The following is an 11,697-nucleotide window of genomic DNA, read 5'->3' as shown; positions in this document are numbered from 1 at the left end:
ACTCAACGCGTCGCGGAGCAGCGCTTGCGCAACGTTTTCAGTCAATAATTTGCACCGCCCATGTTAATGCAGCTACATATACGGGGAGTTTTTTTAAAAATATTCTTTCTCTTTTTCTCTTTTTATTCCGAGTGTAAAATTCTTCTGCTCGTGATATTCGTGTGTCTAGTGTGGTCGGGAGTTGTGGCCTACGACGTATCGCTGCGGGTATGCATGCTTGTACTTGTTTTATGCGAATATAAGGTTTCCGGATTATTATTATTATTTTTATTCAGTTACGCAGGCCGTGTCGCTGTAGAGCTTGTTCTTAACTGTGTATATACGTAAATCTTGCAAGGTGTTCGGTTAATTCAATTTTTATACACATTTTAGAAAATCGCCTGCAACGTCGCGAGGAACGACATTTTATCGCCAACTTACAGAGCGATGGGAAATCCTAACAGTAGGCGAATTTTTGCCTGCAGGATGAAACCGAAACCCGGTAAGATATTTGATAACGTTAAATTTGTAGAATACCGTGTCAAAAAGATGAATTTTCATTCGCGATAGCTTTTTCGTGTACATTTTTTCAAAGGCATGTTCATTCATTGATCACACGCAAAATTTGAACATTCGAATCCATGTAGAATTTGAAATTCTACCTTTCCTTCCGAGCATGATTGTCGAATTTCTTGTGTTACCGACAGTTGATCGCGTAGTATTCTCGTGATAAGTCTTGGCAGAATGAAATATCTGAAAGATGTCACTTGCAGCGAATAAGTGGAAAGTTGCAAATCGTCACGTGGGATTTTTGAAACTTATTAAAGTGAAAAGTCTTATCAAGGCTGATTAATTACTACGAAATGGCAAAAGTTTCTCGTATTTTCTCTTAGCGTTGAATATTCAATAAAATTATAACAGCTGTATAATTTATAGTGTGATGGCAGTTCATCGTCCATTGAGTAGGTTGTGATCGTTTTGTTTTTTCTTTTGAGACTGAATGATTAATCACTGGTTCTATCGGTAAATAACAAACAGCCCCCAATTATTCCGTATACAGAAATTAACCAGGTATCAGAAACGAATGGATTTTTTATCCGTAAGAGACCTTGTACCGCAATTAGAACGAGCAAGAAAGAAATGAAATGACAATATAATTAATGTATAAAACTGTTTACGCGACAGTAGCTGTTTTCTGCAAAAAAAAAGAAACACGTGTTACTTTGGTGTTGAGAGTAAAATATATTGTCTGTCCTTTGCTTGTTTTTTAGTTTATGAACCGTTCCTGTCACTTTTAATAAAACGATGACATCATCGAAATCTACATCACCAGACGGTCGGTTGTTTTTTGGGCGTCGCCATGTCGACGTAGTTCAAATTTTCACCGTTAACTTTAGACAGTGTTTTAATGTGGCAGCGCTGCGAGTTGCTCGGCTGGTAAATCTATCCCTGCGTGTATATGTGTACGTGCAGTACGCTATGTTATTCATCTGTTGAATGTTGGTTGGGAAAAGTTGTCCATTGCCAAAGGTGATTAGTGTCTGAGCGATGAAAGAGATATAAAAAAAATTTGAAAAAAATTAGATCCCTTATCACGTTGAGTATACATTTGTTGTTTAATTTTCGGATTCTTTGTCCGCGTCAAATAGCCAATTAGTATTATTAACACACGTGCGAGAACGACAGATTTGATCAATTTTTCGCCATCGCGATCAACCTTCAACACAAAACCCTGCACGTGAGTAACTGACAACTTTATTTTGAAAAGAAAACAGAGTAACGAGGATTTAAACCGTAACGGTGTTGAGAAAAAAATAAGAAAAAAAAACATCACCTAGCCATACTTCTTCACTCCTTTTATCGACGCTTCTATAACCAAACATCGGAAGGACGACACGTCAATCGTTCGTACGTCATCGAAGTCGTGAAAGATTCGCAAAATCGACGCAACGGCATAAATCGGTAGTTGCCGCAGCAATTTTCTTTACTGTCGAGAAAAAAAAACTTTGAAGTAGGAAATCGATCATTTCTTCTTCTTAATTTCAGTGTTTACGAAAATCTCGCGACTTCTGATAAGTTTACCTTCTTACTGGCACAATCTTGATACAGACATACATTCTGCGGCTTACAATAACAAATCCGTTGACGTTTTGTAAAAAACAACAATCATCGTCTGTCGGTATTATTCTCTCATTGACTGTGTCATTCTCTTTCTTTTTTTTTTTTATCCAGAAATATGGAAGGTGGTAGTTATTCAGGCGAAGGTGACTTGGGCGGTCCAAGAACACCGCAGCAGGCATCGACCACGAAGAAGATGCAGGACACGCAGGCAAAGGTTGACGAGGTTGTTGGGATAATGAAAGTCAATGTGGAAAAGGTTCTCGAACGCGATCAGAAACTGTCAGAACTCGACAACAGGGCCGACGCTCTTCAGCAGGGCGCCGCACAGTTCGAACAACAAGCCGGTAAACTGAAGAGAAAGTACTGGTGGAAAAATTTGAAGATGATGATCATCATCGGTATAATCGCCGTCCTTATACTGATCATCATCATCGGTGAGAAGCACTTTTGATATTTTAATTTTAGTTGCGAAAATTAAAACCATTAAAACGTTCAATGAAATCTATACTGAAATCGCTTTGTCACGCCAACTCAATGTAACGAATATTCCGCAATGTTTTTCTATACATTTGTGAACTTGTAGAATATGCGCAATGTTACTATCAATGTTAATTACGAAATGTCAGGTAGTACTGTTGATATATTTAATCGATGTTTTTTTTCTGTACTTCTCATCAGCTTCAGTGGTTCCGTCATCAAGCAGTGACGCAGAGCCATCAGGAAATTAAAAGAGAAGAGATTTAAGAGTGAGGAGAAGAAAAAGACGAAATACGACAAAGATGAAGGCGTTGGTAAATGTGTATAACAATTTACGATACATGAAAACGTTAAATTTAGTTAATTATTATAATATAATATAATGCAAGGATTGGCCTGGAGTTTGGGATGATACACGTATAGAAAAAGTAACTGATAATAACTAACTGTAAGAATAAAAAGAAAAACATTTACTACTTACATACATTTACAATTTACAAGGAAAATAAAGAAAATAAATTTAAATTACCAAACCGCTAGTATTTTAACTGATAACAGCAGAAAATTGAATTACAAAATTATAGCACGAGCCAGAGCAGTCAATGTACGTGTTTTTCTTTTGTTTGTTTTTTCTCTCGTTTAATAATGTTATAATATTTAGAAAATGAAAGGAAACACGCGACAAAATTTCATTCACATAACAAATAAAAGGTGCGTGTAAAGGTGTAAAAGTATTACGTAAACTTTGCGAGACGCAGAATGAAAGTAAAAACAATTCTTCGTGTATTACACACATGAGATCAAAAGACAATACGTGGTGTAGTTTTGCGTGCTACAAATTGTTTACAAACCGCACTGTCTCATTGCAAAATTTACATACCTATATACATATATATACACTGCATATCCATTAAATCTATTTAATATATATAAATGTATAGCTTTTAATACATCTACACGGACACATAAACACGCACACACATTTATATATATATATATAGACATATAAAATATAACGTTTGTATTCTTTAAGTTTGCGTCGGTTTCTTTCTGTCCCTTTTCTTCTTTTCATTTCCCAATTTCATCTATTACTACTGTTTATTACTGTTACCTTGTTTTTCAAAGGATAGTTTGCCACCTCCCGTTGAATACTCTCAAAATAATGGGACCAGTAATCATAAATTAAATCGTATGAAAAAACGCGGGCAGGTTGCCATAATTTCTTTTTCAAACTTTTCGTCGACGAGAAAACGTACAGAAGGGAAAATATAGGAAATATGAAATCAAAAAAAAATCGTCGCTCTTATCCCTTTTAATTTATACTGTACGTTTTATCAGATAAAAAGTTAAACTCTCACAGAGTTTTATGTACATACATGTATGTATTATTCATACAGATAAGAATGTATAGTCATACCAGTTTTTAGCGTACTTTTTCTCTAATCACATATATATTCATTTCTTTGCTTAATCATCTATTGCGATACATAGTTAAACTTGACCATATTTTTCTGTCCCTAAATTTTCCAATCTTGTCTATTCATTCCATCGATTTTCGTTTTACGTATTTCAACTATGTTATATAATACGCAGGTTAAATTCCACACGTTATGCTCGTTGCTTAAGAGATTCGATTATAGGATCAAAAGCAGCATGTGATTGCTAATCAATTCTGTACAGTAGGCGTTATAAATTCTTATGTATTTATATTTTTATCGTCATGCATACCACTGACAATGAGTTTCACTACAAGAGGCTTCCTTATCGCAATTTTATCAGTCTCTGCGTCTTTGTCATTGTCACCGCGGAGCAGAAAATGTCAAAAAATTACATGCCAGACTTTTGGCTGTTAATGTTTGTTCCAGGCAGTAAAATCACTGATTAAAAGCGATTGTTTTTTGTTATTTTTATTCCCTCAAATACACGTCGCAAAGTGAAAAGCAATTCGTACTCCGGCCGGGCCGAGACAATTGTTAGAAGCAATAAATTAGAGCTTTTAGGTATTTGAGTTCCGAAGCGTTTCGAGTGTCAGCCGTCAAAGGCATTGCGGCGGCGTGACATCACGCGGCACAAGCGAATCGCGAAGCGGGACACGGTTTTCAAACAATCGAACGGTAAACGGGATTCGAATTAGTCGTTACGCTTGTTCGAAATAATCGACGGTCAATGTCCCAATAACAGGATCCTTGGAATCGAGTACTGTATAACTAAATATAACACTTATCTATTAACAAATAAAAATGAAAATTATCCACGAGTGATTTCGATATATACCTATAACTCATACAAAACAGCGTACTTGTCACGCTTATCTTCGGCAAGGCTGACTTACCGTTAGACGGACGATTATCCCTGTCATTATATACATGTACATAAATACATAACGATGCCCAAACCCATATGTACAATGGTCTTGTTTCATTTTCAAGAAACATTGTACAATGTGTAACATACGCAATGATGTGTGATTATTTTCAAATTTACATACATATATACATACACGTTGCGATTCAATCGTAACACATCGCACATGTAACCAGCTGTAAGTACATATGCATATAAATTGTGCAGGAAAATTTTTATACGTATCACCTCGAAGGATCAGCGGTGAACACGGTGTACGTAAACATTGAAGATCTAGTACATTACCGGTATATATACACCCAAGGATCGACCGGTAAACAGTTCAGGTTTCCTTTTTCCTCCCCTGCTTCTTATTCCTCTACCTTGTTACTTTTGTTTCGCATACTTTTCGCGGACCGTAAGCAAGTTATAGGAAATCGTAATCGTATACCTGTAACACGGATGCATAAAGTGTATTATGCGTTGCCCGGTTTAAATTCGCGTACCCATATACATATATATATATATATATATATATATATATATATATATATATATATATATCACTATATATGTACAAACACATGTATAATGTAAGTTGCATGCAGTTGTAAATTGTTTATCAGTAAGGCGAGGCTGATCGTCGCGAAAGATGACGTACATACACAAGGTACACGGACGGAGGTTCACACGTACAAATACGCACAGGTTTCGTAATTTGTTGGTTTTCCGTAGAGAAACGAAGACACCCGAGAACCGGGGACTCTGCCTCCTCCTCTCCCCCGCCCCCCCGCCCCTTTCGAATCGGCGAATCGTATACAGATATACAATAACATTACACCTACGCACAAGGAAAACACACACGCATCAGCAGCTCTTGCATGTAACCGATGATAACATGTGTTCGTGCGCTCGTACGCCTGTGTGTACGTGTTTGTTATACGCGTAAAGTTCGCTTCTTAATATTTCTACTCCATGAGAAACTACTCAACAAAATCTCAGCTGTTCATTCACACGTTTGACTATCAGTCGACTCGCGACCGTCCAACCGGTCAGACGACGACGGCCGCAGGACCGAAAATACGCGACCCATCATCGTTCATATACCTATGTGCATACATACGATACTATATGTATACGAAAAAGAAAAAATTAGGCGCGAATAAGTTATTGGTAAAGTTCTTGCGAGTGTGAATTTTTTTTTTTTTTTTATCTTATTTATTTCAAATTTTACTTAACCGGGTTTGCGATATTACGTTGATATGCAAGACACGTAACCGAGAGAGGGAGAAAGATAAACAGTGACAGTGATTATAATGAAAGGAAAAAAAAATAAAACGCGCGTAAATGATTTGTTAAAATAAATTTCTTTTACTTTCATTTGCTTGGACTTAACGTATTTACTTTGTCTGTTAGAGTCTTCCTCTTATCGTATATAATTTCAAAGTATAAACGAAAAGTGCGTGAAGTATATTATATTGATATCTTGATGTATAATATAACGTCATTTTAGTTTTATATTTATATTTGTACGGAAGAAAATTTTTTAAATTGAACCAAAAATTGGAATAAAAACTAAAAAATTCGGAAATTGAAAAAAATAAATAAATAAAAAAACAAGAATATTCTTAACGTTGACGAAATGTTGGATCATTGATCGTCAGGTTATTGTTTACATCTAATAATCAATTTTCCGGACGACCGCATTACAGATTGTTAATTTTGTGTAATATGTATGTACACTGCAGATATAATCCATCATCGTACAAAAAATATTATATAAACTGTGTTAAAGTACAGATTATTAAAGCTAAATACAGCAAACAATAAAAGCACGAAGTGAAACAAAAGTATCAAAATCTCGTTCATGTGTGAAATATAATTATACATTTTTTTTTTTTGCTGTTTCGAAAAAAAAAATTATTACCATCGTTATTAAAGTTCAGTGACGCGTGAAATTGTTGAGAATACTGATTGTCTAATGAATAAATCTATAATTGTAACGAATAAATTGCATATGCGTGATTATTTGCTGCATTGCGAAGATAGCAATATGTGTATACGCATACAGATATATGATCCGAGTGAAAGAAGGTAGTAGTGAATAGAAATCTCCGATGCGATAGAGTGAAAATTAAATAAAAAAGAAGAAGGAAACAAATTCAAATCGTCAATAATCGAGTTTGAAAAATCGTGAGAAGTCAGAATCATGGCGTCGGCACTTCGTGAATTGGACGAGGAATACGGGCTGGGATACCAGAACACTTTGGTGAGTAAATAATAAAACCTGTGTTAACCGTAAAGTTACGCATTGTTGTAATAAAAAACAAAAAAAAAAAAAAAAATTATAAAATTCAATACAGGGGTACGTAATTATTAATTAATATTTCAATTTTTGTAATTGCCGTTCATGCATGAATATTTTTGTCAAGCGAGCAAAAGCGAGAACCAAAAAATAAGTAATGAATAATGCAAATTTTTTACCCATCCCTGCCTCGAAAATGCGTGCAGGAAAAAATTATTATTCGTCAGCATTGATGCAAAAATGTTCACAACAAATCTATTTGACCAGCGAACTTTACGCAGCACGACTCTGAATTTTCTTTATCTGTATTTCTGTATTTTTTTTTTTTTTTTTATTTCACTATACATGTCTATAAGAATAGAGAAAAAACGTTTCTTGAAGAATAATAAAAAAATTATTACTCACAAATCGTTACTCAATATTACTTATTGTTACATGTACAGTATTGTTTGTGTATATGTGCAAAGATTCTGAATGAAATAAATGAGATGGAAAAAATATAATTCATTAACAGTCGGCCGACGAAGAATCTTAATAATGGCGGAATATTATAATGAGTAAGATGACCAGCGTTACAAGTTTTGTAAAATGAATAAACTAATTATGCAGAAAATATTCCCGGCACGCAGGCATGCGCGTTTCATTACGCATGATCCATCGTTTCACCTCTACGCGCGTTGTCCGACATGATTAGTAATTACAGCAGAAATCAAAGTAGATTATTGCATTCATCACCTCCGTTTCACCCGCTATACATGTATATATGTATATGTATATATTGGTGTACGAATATAAATTGCTCATCGTTATGCCGTACAAGCTTTGCAAGTTGCGCGAAAAATCATTATTCCGAACGATGATACGGTGTATTATGTATTAGGTATGTAAAAAATTCTATCATTCAATTCATCAGTCTTCGTAACGCGTCGATTATACCGCGGTAAAATATAAAGCTTTTTGTCGCCTTGCAAAATCTTTACTTACTCATTTTTTCTTTCCATGATTGCAAAATCAGCGTCAGTTTTGATGCACGAAATAATAATTTTTGCACGTATATGATAAATATATGTATGTATGTATATGTATGTGTATGTATGTATGTATGTATTTACATATTTACGTATAATAATCTTCATCTCACGTACCGACATTCGTAATATTAATGATGAATTTATGGTCCTGAGTATATGTATAAATTCGTCTCGCGCAGTGTGTATAATCTTATAATACACACCTTGTCACACTATGTAAGTAAACCGTACGTATTATAAGTATTAAGATAATCCAAATCCGCATCATTGATTAGCGTATGTATGCCTACCTGACTATCACTATGCGGAAAGCACGGTGAAACGTTTATAGATAATGTATGTATAATTTATAAACATCACATGCCACATTATGTACATTGTATATATATATATTATATATATATATATAGGTATATACCATGTATAATGTAAATTGTATCCCAATAAACTGCAGGTACAATAATATATGAAAATAAAAATTCTATTTTATACGTATAATTACGATTCGAATCGGATGTACGTGATTGTTATAATTTTATATACTGCATGAAACATGTTACAATCACATAAAACATGCATATGTGTACATATGTATATATATAATATACATGTATATTTCTGATCGTGTACAGTGATTGATCAAAATTTTACTCGGAGAAAAAGAGAAGGAATTTAAGAAGTCACCGCAAAGTCGAATATTATACATTACGCATTATTATGTACATACATTGCACAGCAATAATCGGACGTTTACTATATCTTATCTGGCAACACTGCCGCTGGTTATTATAGTTTTACACATTCACACACACGCACAAACATACATATATGATTACTTTTACATTTTTTTTGTTAAATTACTGTATCGTTAGAGACGAAAGCGACGAAAAACCGACAAAATCCAAACCTATGACTGAGGTAAGCAGAAGAAAGGTTTCGCCTAACGTCAGGCAACCCGATTTTCACCACCTTACCGGCCGAGAATCTGGTTGCCTGACAACGGGCGGCCTCGCATCAAGGAGATGACCGCTTCACCGATATTCCACGCAAGTTTGTGAAGAATTAATCCTTTCATTTGTCAACTAACAAATTGTAGCCGTGAATTCCTTTGATATTCAACGATATCGTAAATGAATTTTGGAAGTAAAAAAAATATACATATATATATATATACATACATAACCACGTTCTGCAGTCTGAGAGTGCACATTTCTTTAAACCATCTGTTTTGTTTCGAACCGAATTATACCTCCGCACCTCCTGTTCACCCGTTTAATTTCTCTGTCCCTGCACAATTTGTCAATTCCTAAATCCATGCAGAAGTACAGGTGACATACCTATAATAAATGCATACACTGAATATACGTATACCTATATCATATGTGCATGAGATTGCAGCTGCTGATATTGTACGTTGCGTAATGTCATTTACGTACTATGCGTATTACAATATCAGTGTCAACGTATTCGACGACGTTGAGATATTCATGTGTATACATATATATATACCTATATATGTATATATATATATATATATATATATATATATATATATATGTATATATATACCTACCTATGTATAGAGAGATATTTATAGTTAAGAATCACCATCTCGGGGACGCAATACGTATGTATATATATATATATATATATATATATATATACACTTACATATGTGATACATACCTGATGAGCTATAAATGCCATTTCGAATGAGTACGATAATTAGGATGCACGAATTGCGGAATACACGCGTTCATCGTGTGGGAATAAACTGCAGGGATTCGTTATAAAATATTTTGATCAATTTACGATGATTCGTTTGGATATACAGCGCAGCAGAGATAAAAAAAAAAAAAACGTTATTAATATATTCAAATACCAATGAATTTTTTTATGTACCTATTGCCACTGAAATTCAACTAATTTGTGTAATAATATATACGAGAGAAAAAAAAAGAGACGAGTCGCGCGGCCATTTATACGTGAGACGTCTCTTGAATTATTTATTTTCAAGTAAAAACCGAAGAAACTGACGATCTTTTTTCCTCTACTGTTGGCTTTTTTTTTTTTTTCTTTTTTTTTCTCACCTCCTTCTCATTGATCGTATCGCGGCAACGATACTAAACCGATGTTCTACAATTTCGCCGCCTGATTGTGTATTATGTTTTTTAATCTAACTCAGATTATACTTTATTATTGATATGCACTGGTTATCTCATGTGATATTTGACTGTCTCATTTTCGTTATTATTATTTCGTTTTTTTTTTTCTCATGTTGTGAACCAAATATTACGTTAATCGTGTCGCAAATTGCAGGTGATTTCGTTTTGAAGTATTACACTTACAACGTATGAGAAAGAGAAAGAATAAGATAAAGAGTGAGACAGAGGGTGGAATTTAAATTAATATTAGACTAGCAAAAAAGGAGAAAATAAAACGTGAAAAGGAATAATTAAATAGTAACGCGATTAATAAGTATAACGGAAAAAATGGGAACAATTTGAAAAAGGGAACGAAGTGAGAATAAATCATCCAACGAGTCTTCTGTACAGATACACACACACACACACACACAGTAACGCTTACGCCTTACACCACTTCACCACTTTCGCGACGAGATAATAATTGGACTCATTCCAAAGCGTTTAAACAGCCTTCGCGTCGAACTTGCGTGTTTGTCTGTGTGCCTATCGCCGCTTGTTTATTACCGTACATACATATATACACGAAAGAATGGATGTAATTGTATATTATGCTATGTATATCATCGTTTTACAATACGTATAATAATATTATACAGGTGTGCACATTTACCTCGTGGGTATAAAAAAAAGTCATCGAGATGAAGGTAGGCATATTTAAAAAAACGTATATTTGTATACGTGGGACAGTCCATACAATTTCGACCTGGGTCTGACCCCTGACCTCTCGGGTTGGGCCCGCGATTTTTTATATGATTGTTCACACTTCGAAGGGCACTCAGCTTTATTTTTTGGATTTTTTGGATTCGATTTGAATTTTATACAATTTTTTGAAACGGTTTCATTGATGGACACGATTTAAAAGTCTGAAAAAATTCTGAAAAATCGTTTTTATACTGTTATCAAGCTTTCTCCGAAAAAATAAAAACATTCGAAAAATTCAAAGCATGAGTCATTTTACTATGGATAGTTGTTGAAAAATTATCGCATGTCACATCGGATTTTTGAAAATTTGTTCTGATTTTTCGCAAGAGATGTTTTTTCTTTATTTTGCTAATCAAAAGACAATTCAAATACTAAAATGGTTCGGAAAGATTATTAAAAATTTTCAAAAATCTGGCGTGACATTTGAAAATGTTTCAGCAACCATCCATAGTAAAATGATTCCTGCTTCCAATTTTTTTAATGTTTTATTTTCGGGAAAAAGCTTGAATATTTTCATTGTTGTGAGAAGGAA

At 34.3% G+C, this 11,697-nt stretch overlaps 2 protein-coding genes across 6 annotated transcripts in view; both read left to right on the top strand.

The window, feature by feature from the left end:
- The first annotated feature begins 372 nt into the window (after positions 1-372).
- Positions 373-3,839, top strand: LOC124303157 (synaptobrevin-1-like). 5 transcript variants are annotated; one of them, XM_046760043.1, is made up of 3 exons: positions 373-481; positions 2,212-2,534; positions 2,779-3,839. In XM_046760043.1, the coding sequence occupies exons 2-3, from the start codon at positions 2,216-2,218 to the stop codon at positions 2,826-2,828; spliced, it is 369 nt and encodes a 122-aa protein (XP_046615999.1). In that variant the 5' UTR covers positions 373-481; positions 2,212-2,215; the 3' UTR covers positions 2,829-3,839. The 5 variants fall into 5 exon arrangements, with proteins under 5 accessions (XP_046615999.1, XP_046615995.1, XP_046615996.1 ...); XM_046760039.1 differs by lacking the exon at positions 373-481 and adding an exon at positions 1,368-1,509; XM_046760040.1 differs by lacking the exon at positions 373-481 and adding an exon at positions 1,448-1,717.
- Positions 3,840-7,078: 3,239 nt separating this feature from the next.
- LOC124303689 (chloride channel protein 2) overlaps positions 7,079-11,697 on the top strand; it is a 45,702-nt gene continuing 41,083 nt past the window's right edge. The window contains exon 1 of the mRNA XM_046761207.1: positions 7,079-7,189. Within this exon, the coding sequence (XP_046617163.1) occupies positions 7,130-7,189 (60 nt within the window). The 5' untranslated portion in view covers positions 7,079-7,129. The remainder of the gene's footprint in view (positions 7,190-11,697) is intronic.

This window comes from Neodiprion virginianus, chromosome 4 (genome assembly GCF_021901495.1).
Source record: "Neodiprion virginianus isolate iyNeoVirg1 chromosome 4, iyNeoVirg1.1, whole genome shotgun sequence".
Classification (NCBI taxonomy): Eukaryota; Metazoa; Arthropoda; class Insecta; order Hymenoptera; family Diprionidae; genus Neodiprion; species Neodiprion virginianus.
This window is presented reverse-complemented; position numbering and strand designations above follow the sequence as displayed.

What these genes read in the sequence shown, in the direction of transcription:
- LOC124303157 (XM_046760039.1), top strand. Translation starts at nt 1,439, where the DNA reads ATGTGTACGTGCAGTACGCTATGTTATTCATCTGTTGAATGTTGGTTG. An exon ending in AAAGTTGTCCATTGCCAAAG is followed by an intron (nt 1,510 to 2,211) that starts GTGATTAGTGTC and finishes TTTTTTATCCAG; the next exon opens with AAATATGGAAGGTGGTAGTT. An exon ending in TATACTGATCATCATCATCG is followed by an intron (nt 2,535 to 2,778) that starts GTGAGAAGCACT and finishes ACTTCTCATCAG; the next exon opens with CTTCAGTGGTTCCGTCATCA.